Genomic DNA, 14555 nt, shown 5'->3' on the forward strand with positions numbered 1-14555 from the left:
AAACCCTAAATGCCAGTGGGATCTTTTGGAATATTGTGTGTATACAAATAGGGAGGAAAAAAAAATCAGGGATTTATTCATTTACAAGTCTGTTTGGGGGACAGAGAGGCTTTTTTTTTTTTTTTTTTTTTTAATTTTTTTTTTAAAAACAATGTTAACATGGTTTAACTCCTGACAAGAGATACACATGGAATTACTTGAGAAATTCTAAACACAAATTTGTAATTACAAACTAGATGATCAAAAATACATGTAGCAAAAAAAATACACATAGCATTTATAATGGAAAAAATGGAAGTTATTCAGGATTAGAGAACAATAATAAATATATTCTCATTTAGTAATGCATCTTTAAATTATTCTTCAGATAATTTTTTGAGAAAATAATTTTTCTACTATAAAAGAAGCACATGTTCATCTTAGAAAAAATAAGAAATATGGAAAAGCAAAAAGTGAAAATCTATCCTGTCACCCGCAGTAGCCTCGTGATCAGCCTCCCGACCATCCCTCTCATTTTTTCTGTCCATGTGTACTTTTTAAAGCAAAACTTGAGATCATGTTTTTTATTGTTTTGTAATCTTTTCTTCTTTTAATATTAGAAACTTATGTCAAAAATCATATTGTATAAGTAATTTTAAAATGGTTCATATTATTTCATTGTATGGCTGCATAGTCCTAGAGGAATTTAAAAACCTATCCAGAAGTTAATTTATTAATTTTTAATATAAAAGCCAGCAAAAATAAAATTTGTCACAGATATATTTAATTTGTTTTTTAGTTTTATAATTTGAAAGAAGAGTTGGGTGCGGTGTCTCGTGCATGTAATCCCAGCTGCTCGGGAGGCTGAGGTGGGAGGAGCACTTGAGCCCAGGAGTTTGAGACCAGCCTGGGCAACCTAGCAAGATCCTATCTCTAAAAAAAAATTTTTAATTAGCCAGGCATGGTGGTGTGCACCTATAGCCCCAGCTACTCAGGAGAGTAAGATAGGAGGGTCACTTGAGCCTAGGAGTTTGAGGTTATAGTGAGCTATGATTGCGCCAGCCTGGGCACTCTAGCCTAGGCAACAGAACAAGACCCTGTTTCTTAAAAAAAAAAAAACAAAGAAAGGAAATAATTATGAAAACGAAGAAAATTTAAATTTCTCATAATCCCATTCCGTAAAGATGTCATTATTTTTGTTTTTTCTTTCAATCTTTTCCCCCATTATGTGTATGTGTATTTAAAACAAAATTGCTTATTAATTAAAAATATATACATTTAAAGGCCTTTTCTGCATACATTTGATAATCAGGGAGGAGGTTTTATATCAGGGTTTGCTGAGATTCTCTGAGTATGATCCAAGAGGCAGCACAGTGGGAAATGAGAGGGCTTGGCCTTCGCGTCTTTCCTCTACCCTTTCCTGGAGCAGGGAGGAAGAGGGGAAGGCTGCTGCAGGCCCTGAGGCTAACGTAAGTGCAGGCCAAAGGCCGGTGGGAGTAGATTGACGTGGCAGTGAGAGATGGGATTATACCGGATTAGGATTATACTGAGAGCAGAGGAAGTCATTTACACTCTCTAGGGAAGAGGTGGACCTGAGGCAATTAGAATTTTTCCACCTCCAACTGGAGTGATTCTTGCATTACAAAGGCATACACAGTAGAGAAAAGCCCCTGATCTTTTTGGTGATACCAGGAGAACCCTAAGAATTCTTTTATCAGGAGGCACTGCTGAGGTCCCTTGCAATTGCTAATCTTCTGAGTTGGCAGGGAGGGGACATGGGCACTAAGAAAGACTGAAGCATTTTCTCAGAGCTCCCTTAAGAGAGGAAGAGGATGCTGTCCTAAAAGGTGAGCATATTTAATGCCCATAAAACCTAAAAAACAGGAGAACCAATCATTGGTGCTAGAGAGATGCTTTGGCACACGTCCGTTCCCCCAAGGTCCCTGGAGAGAGTGACCTCCTTTGCTGTCACCATTCTTACACTCCTACCCTCTTCCATCCAATGTGTCTTTTGCTCTGGTATAGACATTTGTGAAAATTGAACACATGGCTTAAATGTGAATTAACTGCGTGGGGCTCAGCAGTGCCAGCTTCAACCATGTGGGCACTGTCTGGGACCGCCTTGTCCTTCGGGCTGCCCCTCTGGCTGGTACTCACTGTGGGTACATTCTCTCTGTCTTGCCTCTCCCGCCCCACAGGGTTCTGGCTAGTGTGGACCATCATCATCATCTTGAGCTGCTGCTGCGTCTGCCACCACCGCCGAGCCAAGCACCGCCTTCAGGCCCAGCAGCGGCAACATGAAATCAACCTGATCGCCTACCGAGAAGCCCACAATTACTCAGCGCTGCCATTTTATTTCAGTACGTACACCCAAGGCTGCCGTCCCCCACCCTCGGGAGCTCAGGCACACAGAGTCAGGGCTCAGACTGTACGCTGGGACCCAGGGCCCCTGTGGTCATGGGGGTTTGCCTTCCCCTTTCCCGCCCTAGAGCAGGGTCTCAAAAGTACAGGGACAAGGGGGCGCTTCAGCACTGGGGAGCAAGGGCTATGGACACAGGTCCCTGAAGCAACTGGGCCATTCCAGAGCTCACAGTGGCTGGGTTCTGGCCAGATCTCTGCTCCTTTACAGATTTTTTATTTTAAAGGCAGATACATAGTATATAATGTAAGTGAATTGAGATTTGCAGTTCAGTGGCCTGAATTCCTCCTGCTTTGCTTACTGCCATGTGATATGCCTGAGCACAGGCTGCTATATCAGGTGTGGCATTAGTACTTCCTGAGAACCAGAAACTTGGTGAGTCACTGAAGAGCACTCCCAGACTTCCCTGGGAGTGTGGCCTCTCAAATGGTTAACGGAGCCCCAAAATGGCCCAAAGCCATTCTGCAGTGTATTCTACAAAATGAAACATTGGCTACTGTTTGAATTCCACATCTAGAAGGGTTAAGTGCTTAGCATGGTGGCTGGCATATAGTAAGTGCTCAATAAATGCTAGTAATTATTGTTATAACTAGATCATCTGTGCCTCAAGGCATTCAGCACATTCAAAAGATAGTTCACCTGACATGTTTTTAATAAGCCTTGGATGACAGAGGCCCTTCACCCTTCGTTGGCCACCCATCTCTTGATCTGAGTCAAGGTAAAGCTTGATGTGTCTTCGCAGACCACCTCCAGCCATGCCAGAGAGAGAGAGAGTGAACATAAATTTCTAACTTCCCAGAAAAAGACCCCCTTCCTGGGACATCTGGAAGGGTTTGGGAAAGAAATGTGGTCAGGACGTCCTAAGTGGTTGGGGTCCCTGACCCTGAGGCCTATGGGACTTAGGTAGAGGACACAGTCTGAGCAAGAAACATGAGACTTATGGAACTTAAGTAGAGGACACGGTCTGAACTAGACACATGAGACGTGTGCGTATGGAAACAGGTTTGTTCCAGGCAGAAGTTGTCTTGGCCACCCACTACATTTGCCTAATCGTCTGCCTTGACTCCAGACCGGTAGGAAGTCCTTGCCTATCAACCAACCAATTTTAGGGACTCTTCAGATTTCAAGAAGCCAGATCAGGCCACTCCCATACTGTCCCTCCTTCTCTGCAGAGTTGCTCACACTTGGTGGGTACGCTGGGGCGGAAGAGATAATGCACGTTTAGTGGGAGCTTGCAGTCTATCCTAGAACAATTGCCAGTGCAGTAATCTCTCCTCCCTACCTCCCCATTTTAGGGTTTTTGCCAAACTATTTACTACCTCCTTATGAGGAAGTGGTGAACCGACCTCCAACTCCTCCCCCACCATACAGTGCCTTCCAGCTACAGCAGCAGCAGTTGCCTCCACCGTGTGGCCCTGCAGGTGGCAGCCCCCCAGGCGCTGATCCCACCAGGGCTTCCCCAGGGGCACAGAGCAGCCCCTTGTCCGGGCCCAGCAGAAGCAGCACAAGACCCCCAAGCATCGCTGACCCTGAGCCCTCTGACCTGCCAGCTGACCAAGCAGCCACCAAAGCCCCTGGAATGGAGCCCAGTGGCTCCGTGGCTGGCCTGGGGGAGCTGGACCCAGGGCCCTTCCTGGCCAAGGATTCAGAATGTAAGGAGGAGCTGCTGAAAGATGACGGCTCTGAGCACGGCAGTGCACTCTCCGACAGCAAAGACAAGACTCCTGGGAGACATCGCCGCTTTACAGGTGACTCGGGCATCGAAGTGTGTGTGTGCAACCGAGGCCACCACGATGATGACCTTAAAGAGTTCAACACGCTCATCGATGATGCTCTGGATGGGCCCCTGGACTTCTGTGACAGCTGCCATGTGCGGCCTCCTGGTGACGAGGAGGAAGGCCTCTGCCAGCCCTCCGAGGAGCAGGCTCGAGAGCCTGGGCACCCCCACCTGCCACGGCCACCCGCATGCCTGCTGCTGAACACCATCAACGAGCAGGACTCGCCAAACTCCCAGAGCAGCAGCTCCCCCAGCTAGAGCAGGCCCTGCCTGTACTCAAGAACTTGGCAAAGCAATCAGGGTTGGGGAGAACCACAAGAGAAGCATTAAGTGACTTTCAGAGAAAGTGGTACAGCCACTTCGTTCCTTTTTTTTTTTTCTTTTACTTCTTTTCTTCTCTCCTGCATTTTCCTACATCTCCAGGTACAGTTCAGGGTGTGGATGCCTCTTCCCCCACAAAAGCACAGTGTTGTGGAGGGCTGAGAAGTTGGTTCTGTGACTCATTCCTCATCGCCACACCCACCCCTCTTTTTAAGTCATATCTCACGTACCTGTTTGGGTCAGAGAGATGTGTGTTTTAAAAGCCCCCAGTGGCGGAGGCTGGGACTGTGCCCTGAGATGATTCTTGGTGATGGAGTGGATTTATGCTCTGATTTTAGTTTAAGAGAACTTCGTTGTGGCTCAGCCCAGGAGAGGCAGCCCATCTTGGCCCTGGGTGAAGAAGGAAGCCCACAGAGGCCCAGGGTTTGTTGCCTATGGCTACCAGGGTCTGCAGAGCCAGAATTGGGCTGATGCTGTGGGACGACGAGAGCTGATGGGGAGTCGATGGCAGACTGGGAGGGGAGTTGTTGATCTCTCAAATTCCAGGTGACAAGCTAGATGCACCGTGTGCATCCTTGATGGGCCCCTTCCCAGCAGGCTCTCACCGGCTGCAGACTGGTTCAGGTGTAGAAGATTATACCACCTTCTCTTCGGTTTTTCTTTTAAAAACAAACAACAAAAGAGCCGAAAACAAGAATGTTACCAGTGGGCACGCAAGAATTGTCTTCTGGGAGAGGAAAGTTTGTGGCTCTTTCCCAAGTTGGCCTTCAAAGATCCCGGCTGCGTTTGAGCCAGAGGGGAGATATTTTGTGTGAAGGCTTGGGTGGGGGCTATCTTGGGGACTTCTGTGAGCAGGAGGCGCCAGTGGCTGTGGGGAGAGGTGCAGCTTTCTGCGTCTGTGCCCACAGGTGAGCAGCATTAGCAGAGAATGCGCTCTGCTGTCTGCATGTCTCACTGTTCCACGTGAACAGACGGACCGAGGAAGCTGTGGGGCCTGAGGAAGGGCAGCCCCACCGCTGGCTCTCACACAGTATTTTGTCTTTGATCTGAATAAGGTTTTTTTTTTTTTTTTTTTTTTTTTTTTGGTTTTTTTGTTTGTTTGTTTTTTTGGTGGGGTTGGGTGGTGGTTGTTGTTTTGTTTTAAAATGACCACTTGGAAGAAATACCTTAGTTATCTGTGGTTTTCCTGCCCTGTCCCGCCCTCACCACTTTGGATTGGGGGACTCATTTTTCCGTAGTCTATGTGAAGAGTCTGAGTGGCCCAGGTGGGAGGTGAGAGCAGCCGTCCAGAAGGCCACAGGATCCTGGGGACTATGTTTGGCTTCAGGTGACCAGTTGAGCTCGGTTAGGAATAATCCGAATGGAGAAAGCAAACAGCTGAAACTAACATTCCCCATCCAGCCCTATTCACGTGAAGAGTTTGGTTCTTTCCCCACTCTCGAATGATGACATTCAGACAAGGCATTGATGTTATGGTAAGAAAGGAAGAAAAAATATATACATATATATATATATCTCCAAAAACAGACAAATCCAAGGCTGTGAGGTGAACAGTGTCTGCGTTTGGATTCCACAAAACCAAAATCCATGTTGAACAAAGTGAAGTCCATACACAGTGACTTTTTAGGTGACATGTGTGCGTTTGTGTATGTGTGTGTGTGTGTCTGTTGTGTGTGAGCCCCGAGCCCTGTTTTCCTGTGAAGATACTTTGAGTGGCAGCCATTCTGTTCACGTGAACCACACGTCTGGAGCACAGATGGCCCTCTCAAGGTAATTTATTTTACACATTTACTGTTTACTGAACAAATGTCTGACTCTGTACTCGGGTGTATTCAGTAGCATTGTCAACGGCAGTCCCCTTTGTTTGCCAGATACTGTGCTTGAAGTAGAGGTTTTACTCTACTCATCACTGCAATTTGCACATTGCTCCACGGACACTCGGAGGCCTGTGTTCTGTTCCCTGTCAATGGAAACGTGCTCTGAACCTGTCTGCCTCCCTTGGCTGCTCCTGGCCCTCGGTATCAGCCTCCGGGGGTGTCCACAACCACTTGGAACAGAAGGTGAAGGTGGAATTTCAGACGGAGGCTTGATTGGATCTTCAGTGATAAGCTTGCACTACCTGTGGCCCAGACATCGGCCCTGCCCAGAATTGCCAGGGGGAGGCTTTGGGGGACACGGCTGGGCTTACCTCCCTCTGCTGAGTCCAGCGGATGCAAGCAAGTAAGCTGGTGTGTGGCCCGAGTCGGCCAGAGTGCGTCAGCAACCCTCAGATGCCTTCCCTTCCACCTTTTTAAAAAAAGAAAATCCAAGTAACTCACTGAAGTGTCTCAGAGGAGAACAAGTTTTACCAAAATGAATCCTCCTTCAGTTAACTGATCAAATGGATGCACTCTGACCCTCTCAAGTTTCTTTCCCCAGTTAGAACTGGGGATGTGGTCTGAGTATCAGCTGTTGGATTCACTGCGGCCTCCTACCCTAAAGGCAAGAGAAGACAAAATACAACCTGCAGGGCTGGGCTTGATTCCCGAGGCACAGTCTGGCCCCTGCTACGAGAGGCTACCCTGCTCAGAAAGACGGAAATAGGGGATTGAAGGAATAGTTGGGGGGGCCAGGGAGATTTGATTGATTCTGGTTTTCCAGGTGAATTGAGAAGGAAGGGGTTGGTGGAGGGTTTGGTGCTACAGTCGGAAGATTTGCAAATGCTAACACATTCCTGTGTGAGGCGCATCACCATTTGTCAGTTGTTGTGAATATGTGTATTTTAAGCAATAAGATTCAGCTGGTCAGACTTTTCTGGGCAGTTTCGGTGACGCATTTCCTGTGCTGTGATTGTTCTGAAGACAGAGTGGCTCTAACCACTGTGAGAAGCCCAAATAAAAATCGATCCCCAAAATTCTAATGCTCTTTTTTCTTGTGGTACTTTGTTCCTTTTTCCTCTTTCTCGGACTTCAGGGAATCGCGCCTCAGTATCCTAAACCGCAAGCACTTTTCCCTTCTCCACACAGAGACTGAGAGGCGTCATGTAGCAGTTGGGACGGGGTCCTGGGCAAACAGGGCCAAGGGCGGGCCGCTGAGTCCACGCTTTGCCCTGAGGAGTTTCCCCCCAACCCACTATCTCACGGGGGTGTCTCTGATGGTCAAAATACCTTGCGAAGTCCCACAAACAGGTTAAAATCAGACCCCCAAAAACAGAAACAAGTTTTGTCAGACACCCCATGCTAAAACATGACATTTAAAAGGAAGCAAGCAGTCTAAGAGATCACTTTTGTTGATACACTAGACATGGGGGTAGATGCTTGGTGCTGGAATTTAATATACAAAAATACACATTGAGCTGCCCACTTTGTGCTCAGCACTGCACTAGATGCTAAGGATAATGCAAAAGAAATACATAAGACAAGGGCCCGGCTCTCTAAAACTTTATAATTAGGAAGACAAAACCTCCCTGCGTAAAATAGCTGATTAACATAATAAGGTAGGCTGAGATGAAGTGAGTGGTATAGATTCAGACTCTCAAGGAATAGTGGGAGGTAATTTGAGATCCTGAATGCCAGGCAGGAAGTCTCGGGACTGATTTTTAGTTAGCAAGTGTGCCAGCATCTGTCATTGTAGGCCAGTGATCTTTCCTAAGACAAGGAGAGTTGCTTTGTTTTACCCTCTGCTTAAGATTGTCCTCTTGGGACTTTGAGTCAGATATATGTCCTTGCTTGAAGGCCAGGGGAAGGAGTGGCTTGCTGCCTCTGCCCAGGGAGGAGGACACCCCTACCCAGCAACACTTCTCTTTGGGCTGCCCGCAGATGCACGTGCTAGTTGCCCTCCCAAAGGGGGTTCCTGCCTCCCCGAGTGGAGTGCTCACTAGTGGGCCGGGGCTCCAGGTGCGCTGGCGGTCAGTGTTGTCCTCCCCTGGCCCTGGCCCTGGGCTTGCCCAGCAGTCAGCCCTATTGTTTCTGAGAGGCCAGTGTTAGCTAGATTAACCCCTGTCACTGTCCAGGCCCCTCAGTGATGCTTGTGGAGTGATGGCTGCTTAGTTCCTTCTAGACTCTTGGACTCCTTCAGGCAACCCTTGTGGAGCCATATTAGCAGGTAGGGACAGTTCCATTCTAAAACCACAGGAAAGAACTGGGGAGGACATCCTTCCTGCCTTTAATGTCTGCATGGCACAAAAGAAAAATGGTACAGCTCTTTATAGGCTGATTGCAGGGGCTGTGCATGTATCCTTGATGCCAGGTGTACAGGGTCCCCCCCATTGTACCCTAGGTTCCTGGGTCACTGAGTTTCTCATTTCTCTAATGAGGTTTGGCATTGGTTGTCTCTGTTGCCCCAAGTGACCAAGTTCAGGTGGAGATAGTACCAATGCCCTGAAGCACAAAACAGTAGTTTTGCTGAACAAGACTTTCAAGAAGCTGCCCATTCTCCAGTTTCTTCTGTTTTCAGCTGGGGGCAAAAGCCAGGGTTTGACTCAGGAGGAGGAGGGAAAACTGGGTTTAGCTGAAGGGTTGTGGGTCAGGGGAGGTATTTGGGATTCGGATTCCAGCCAAGGGGCAAGTGTGGCCTTAGGAGCTGAGCCTTAACCAGCACGTAGCATGTTCCAGGAATAGGAACACAACGATGCCTTCCACCTGGCTCCTCTTCAGAAGAGCCAATAATGGTCTAGAGAGGAAGGAAGGCACAGCCTTAGTCCTGCATGGTCAGCACCACGAATCCTGTGTGCACGGGATGCTATGGAAGGGACTTTAGCCCAACTGGGAGTTCAGGGCAGACTTCCTGGAGGAGGTAACCTTAAACTGAACTTGCCAGTTGAAGAAGGGTGCAACAGGAATTCTAGGCAAATGTTTGTCCTGCACATTGAGGACAACTGCGTGCCTGGTGCTGAAAAGCACATAAAAGCGTGGGAGACCTAAAACGGGAGACTATATATGTCATGTCAAAAGCTGTGAGCACTTTAGCCTTTCTAGGTGATTGCATTCTGGGACGTGTCGAGAGAGAAAGCTGGAGAGAGAAGCAGGTCATAAAAAGATTTTCATTTGCCTTTATTGTTCTATTGATTGTTTCTGCAGTGCCAGGTCTTGTCCAAGCATCTTAGCCACATTTTCTTATTTTAGCCTCAAAACAGTTCTCCAGGCAGTTATTTCTGCCTTATTAATGGGATTGAGGCATTCAGAGGAGTTAACCTGTCCAAGATCACACAGCTAATAACGTAACAGGCAGAGCCAGGATTCGAAGCCAGATCTGTTAACTCCAAAGCTCAAGCAGGCCAGAGAGTGAAGAGCTACATTGGTGCACAGGCCCTTTGAAGACCTTGTGACTTATTTTCAAAGGCGAGAGGAAACCAGAGAAAGGTGCACAGAGCAGGAAGTAACTGAAAGGTGAAGTCGACACCATTTCCTCCAGAGCCACTTTACACCTTTGTCCCCCTGCCTCCTCCCCTAGAGCCAGCGCTGCTCCTCCGAGAGCCTCTGGGTGCTGAAATGGCCTCACACCTGGGACAGGCGGCCCTGCTGCATTTCTTCAGATCATTGTTAACTGGCAGGGGGCGGGTGTAACCCCTTGAAACACTGTAAAACTCTCAAGAGTTAAAGCTGTTTGGCTCTTCTTTGTCTCTTTTCCTTCAAAGAGTGTTCTGCTCTTCCTCAGAGGAGATCAAAATAGAGCTTTCAGTGTTTGTGAGGGGAAGAAGAGGATTTTTGTTTGATCTGAAATTTCTCCTCCTCATTCTGTGGAAGCCTGTTCCTTACCGTAGTTGAATATTCCTTCCATTTCATGTTTTCTCACCAAGAATCTCAAGAAACCCAATCGCACTGGAAAATGTTACAAAACACCCTCTGTTGGAGCCATGAAAGGAGTTTGTCTTCGGGCTCCCCACCCACTTCCAGCTGTCAGCCGCCCTGTCTCGGAAGGGCCTGGCTGGGTGGGCGGCCAGCCAGGGGCTGCGGGGGCCCTGCGGGGTCTCTGGAGCTTCCAGGGTGGGTTCCTGGAGGTCCCATGCTGTGGATGGACCTGTCTGCACACACCCTCTCCCCGAGGTCCTGACCAAGCTGGTGGCTTTGGGGAGGTTTGTATACGCCCTCAGAGAAAGACTGATTTTGTGGATTTAGATACAGACAGTGATGAAAAAGGCAATATTTATCGAGGCACCAAACGCATTGCATAGGTTTGTATTTGATCCTCACCGAAAGGTCAGTGCTATTTCTACATACACCTCACCCCTCCGTACTACAGATGAGAAAACAGGTTTAAGAAGGCCACGGGGCCGGGCGCGGTGGCTCACGCCTGTAATCCTAGCACTCTGGGAGGCCGAGGCGGGTGGATCGCTCAAGGTCAGGAGTTTGAGACCAGCCTGAGCAAGAGCGAGACCCCGTCTCTACTAAAAAATAGAAATTATCTGGCCAACTAAAATATATATAGCAAAAAATTAGCCGGGCATGGCACATGCCTGTAGTCCCAGCTACTTGGGAGGCTGAGGCAGGAGGATCGCTTAAGTCCAGGAGTTTGAGGTTGCTGTGAGCTAGGCTGATACCACGGCACTCACTCTAGCCTGGGCAACAAAGCGAGACTCTGTCTCAAAAAAAAAAAAAGAAGGCCACGGAACTTGCCCATGGCCACTCAGTCTGTCAGTGACAGCACCGGGGGAACCTGTCTCCACAGCCGGACCTGTGGATCGGTGGGTCCTGTCTGTGTGGGACTCTTCTGCTCACAGCCCTTTCTCTGCCTTCTCTCCTCCCCAGAGCCTCAGATAACGGGCAGCACAGTTGGTGAGTTACCCCACCTTCCAAATGAGGAAACTGAGCTTCAGGGCCAGGAAACGGGGGGCGGGGAGCTGGATGACTAGCACCTAGGCACTCCGGTTCCTCCTGATGCAGTGCTCTTGCCACCCCACCCTGGCCTCTGGGACCGGACCCCTGTCCTCCAGAGAGGGGCATTAACATCTGTGAGGGAGACTGCAGAGAGGGCTCCTCGGTTGCTTCAGGTTTTGTGGCCACCAGGGGCCGACCAGAACGTTCACGCACTCTCACCCCTGCCAAGGCCATGAGGGAAGGACTTCCCTGCCCCTCGCAGGGGAGGCTGTGGGGAACCGCCTTTCTCCTGGGAGGGTTAGCTCACAGCTCCCCAGAGCTGATTATTACATTTTCAGGAATTTTATGAGCTGCTTATTAAATGGCCAGTTTAAAAGATTAAACTATATAAACCTACAATTGAATAAATTATGTTAAAAACAAAGGTAATAAACACTCAAAATGGATCATTTGGTAATTCCTTTGCTACATGTTACTACTATCTATGCCCTTGAGGTTACTTAAATCTATATATCAGTATGGTGGAACTATTATAGAATGACATTTTCTATATAGTGGCAAAGAATATACATTGCCACTGTGCATCTCTTCCCAACTCTGTTCAGTGACATCACATTGACAGCTTGCAATTGGCCATGGTGGTGGGATCAGCAACACCACAAATCAGGGCTAATCCCTCCCCCCCACTCACAGAGCTGGTTAAACATTTCTTTATCGTCACACCACTGGTTAAGGACAGTATGAGGCTCAAAGGGTGACAGTGGGGTCTTGGCAAAAACCTTCCAGCTTTGCCAAAGATCTGGGCTTCCTTCCGCATAAGGAGATAGAGTTTATTTGCTTATTACTGGGCCAATTAGCCAAGTGATTTAGAGCATTTGATTGAGACCTCTTGTGTGTCTAACCGTCTCTACCTGTCAGGTGCGGATATGCAGATAAAGAACATGAGAAGGCTGCCTCTTGAACAGAGATACAGAGGTGGACAGTGTCCCTGGGGGACGCCACACCCACATCAAGCCCAGGCAGATGCCAAGGCTCGGTACCAAGGAACTGGAGCTGAGTGCTAAAGGGGGACAGTCACGGTGGGTGGGAGAAATGGGTCTGAGCAGATGTAGGCCTTCCAGACAGGGGCAGAGCACAGTTTGGGCAGGAGTCAGAGTTCACTCAGCTTTTCTGAAAGGTACTGTCCCCGGCCACACTTCCTGAAGGCCCTTCTATGTGACCCCCGGGACGGGTAGGAAAGCGTGGCTGCCTTCTCATCCATCACGGAAACCATGGGTTCTGGTCCCAGCCCTGCTGCTAAGTAGCTATGCAACTTGGGGCAAGTCACACACCTCCCCCGATGGCTCTCAGTTTCCTCATCTTCAAAATGAAGAGTTAGTCTCTCATTTCCCTGCCATTCAATGTTCTGGTTCAATATTTGGAGACTGGATGTTTTCTATCCCAGTTCAACCCACCACTGCTTCTACAGAGGACACAGGCCTTCTGCTAATTGTTTATCTGTTCATCACTGGTCTGCAAAATGCCTTTCAAATTCTGAACAAATTTGAAATACTTAGCTCTCCCCCAGCCAATCCTGCCCCCTCTGCTTTGAGCTGAGGATAGCTTGGCTCTAGCCCAGCAGCCAGCTGATGGGGGAAGGGGAGGCGGGGAGAGGGAAGGGGGCAGTTTTCAGTTTAGCCTTTCTCTTCAGCTCATGTGGTGCCAGCATCTCTCCCAGGCTGCGTGTGCTGTGGGCTCTTCAGCAAGGTCCCTGGGCAACTGGCTGATGATGGCCAAGACTGAGCTGGGGGGACAGTAGGGAATGGTCCACCACCCCTGGATAACAAAGCTCTTTGAAGGAAGGAGGGCTGCTGTAATTGGAAACCTTGTCCTTCTCTCCTTGTAGGGCCTGCCTTGGTCTTTTCTCTCTGAAAACTTAGCCAGGCAGGGTCTCAGCCTTGCCCTGCTGGTCTTTCCAGAGCCTTCTGTCTAGTCAGAGGGGAAGGGTTGGGTTGATGATCTGACCCTGGTCTGGCTGGCGCCAGGGAGCTGGGGATGGGGCCTCTCTCCAGGCTAAAGGACAAGGGTCAGTTTCTTCTGGGGCGTCTCAGGACATTTTTCATTTGCAGACTGGCCAATGGCCAAGGTTTAAAGATGCTGATTTCAAGGTTTGAAGGAGTCTGGGCTCCATTTTCAAGTGAGAAGCCTTTCGTAGACTTCCTGGGGTTTTTGAGTAGGGAGAAGGGGCGGAACCCGGGCGCTGCAGCAGAAGACAGCTGTAGTAGCGCTTTCCTGGCAGTGTTTACCCCAGGGAAGGATGAGGGAAAGGGGACCAAGACAGGACGGTAGTGGCAAATCCAGTCTGGGGGTTACATACACACCCCCAAAGCCAAACCTGTGAGGCACACGCAGCAAAGCCTGTTTGAATCAAAACAAACAATACTCGTTGCTCTACTTTCAACATGTAAACTCAGCCTCACCCCTTCTCCCGTTTCCCCTGCTGCTGTCTAAGGCTCCCCCTTTGTAACTGCTCTGCCAGCTCCCACCCTGCTCCCTCTGCAGACCACTCTCCAAGTAGCAGCCAGGGTGATCCTTCAGACATACAAACTGGATCGCTCCACTTACATGTTTAAAACCCCCTAAGGACTTTCTATCATATTTGAAATAAAAACCCATCCCCCTTCCTGCTACCACTTCCTACTCACAAAGACCTCACGGGACCTGCCCCCCCCCCCCCCGCTCCCCCCAGCCCTCCGCCCCCCGACCTCACAGGGGACCACTCTTCCCTTCACTGGCCTCTCCCACCTGGAGACCTTCTCACCTGCTGCTTCCTCAGCAGGGAACACTCTCCCCACAATGGCCACGCCTTCCCACCTCCTTGTTTAGAGCGGCCACCCCGGACCTCTGCCATTCTCATCACATCACACAGTGTAATTGACTTCATAGCACTTATGAGTCTCTAAAATTCCCACTCACTTGTTAGCCCTCACTAGAAAGTACTCTTCGTGAGACCGGGGATCTCGAGTGTCCCGGGACAGTGAATGGCACATAATAGGTGCTCAACAAGATATCTGTTGAAAGGATGAGGGAGCAAACGAATAAATGCATGAGCTGCTCAGGGACCTTCTGAAGAAAATGGTTTAGTTTATGCACATCACTGCTGCGGGCTGGAAAAGAGGGCAGAGTGGGCTGGGAGGAAGGGGTGGAGGGAAAGGTGGGGGAAGCACCTCTAATTCTGCACCATGGGGCCAGACAGGGTGGAGTCAGGGGGTGTTAGGTAAGGCCT

At 49.1% G+C, this 14555-nt stretch overlaps 1 protein-coding gene across 1 annotated transcript in view; it reads left to right on the plus strand.

The window, feature by feature from the left end:
• WBP1L (WW domain binding protein 1 like) overlaps nucleotides 1-5177 on the plus strand; it is a 57127-nt gene extending 51950 nt beyond the window's left edge. Inside the window, exons 3-4 of the mRNA XM_069460200.1 lie at nucleotides 2178-2339; nucleotides 3694-5177. Coding sequence (XP_069316301.1) covers nucleotides 2178-2339; nucleotides 3694-4433 — 902 coding nt within the window. The 3' untranslated portion in view covers nucleotides 4434-5177. The remainder of the gene's footprint in view (nucleotides 1-2177; nucleotides 2340-3693) is intronic.
• Nucleotides 5178-14555: the final 9378 nt, after the last annotated feature.

Source organism: Eulemur rufifrons, chromosome 28 (assembly GCF_041146395.1).
Source record: "Eulemur rufifrons isolate Redbay chromosome 28, OSU_ERuf_1, whole genome shotgun sequence".
NCBI classification, from domain to species: Eukaryota; Metazoa; Chordata; class Mammalia; order Primates; family Lemuridae; genus Eulemur; species Eulemur rufifrons.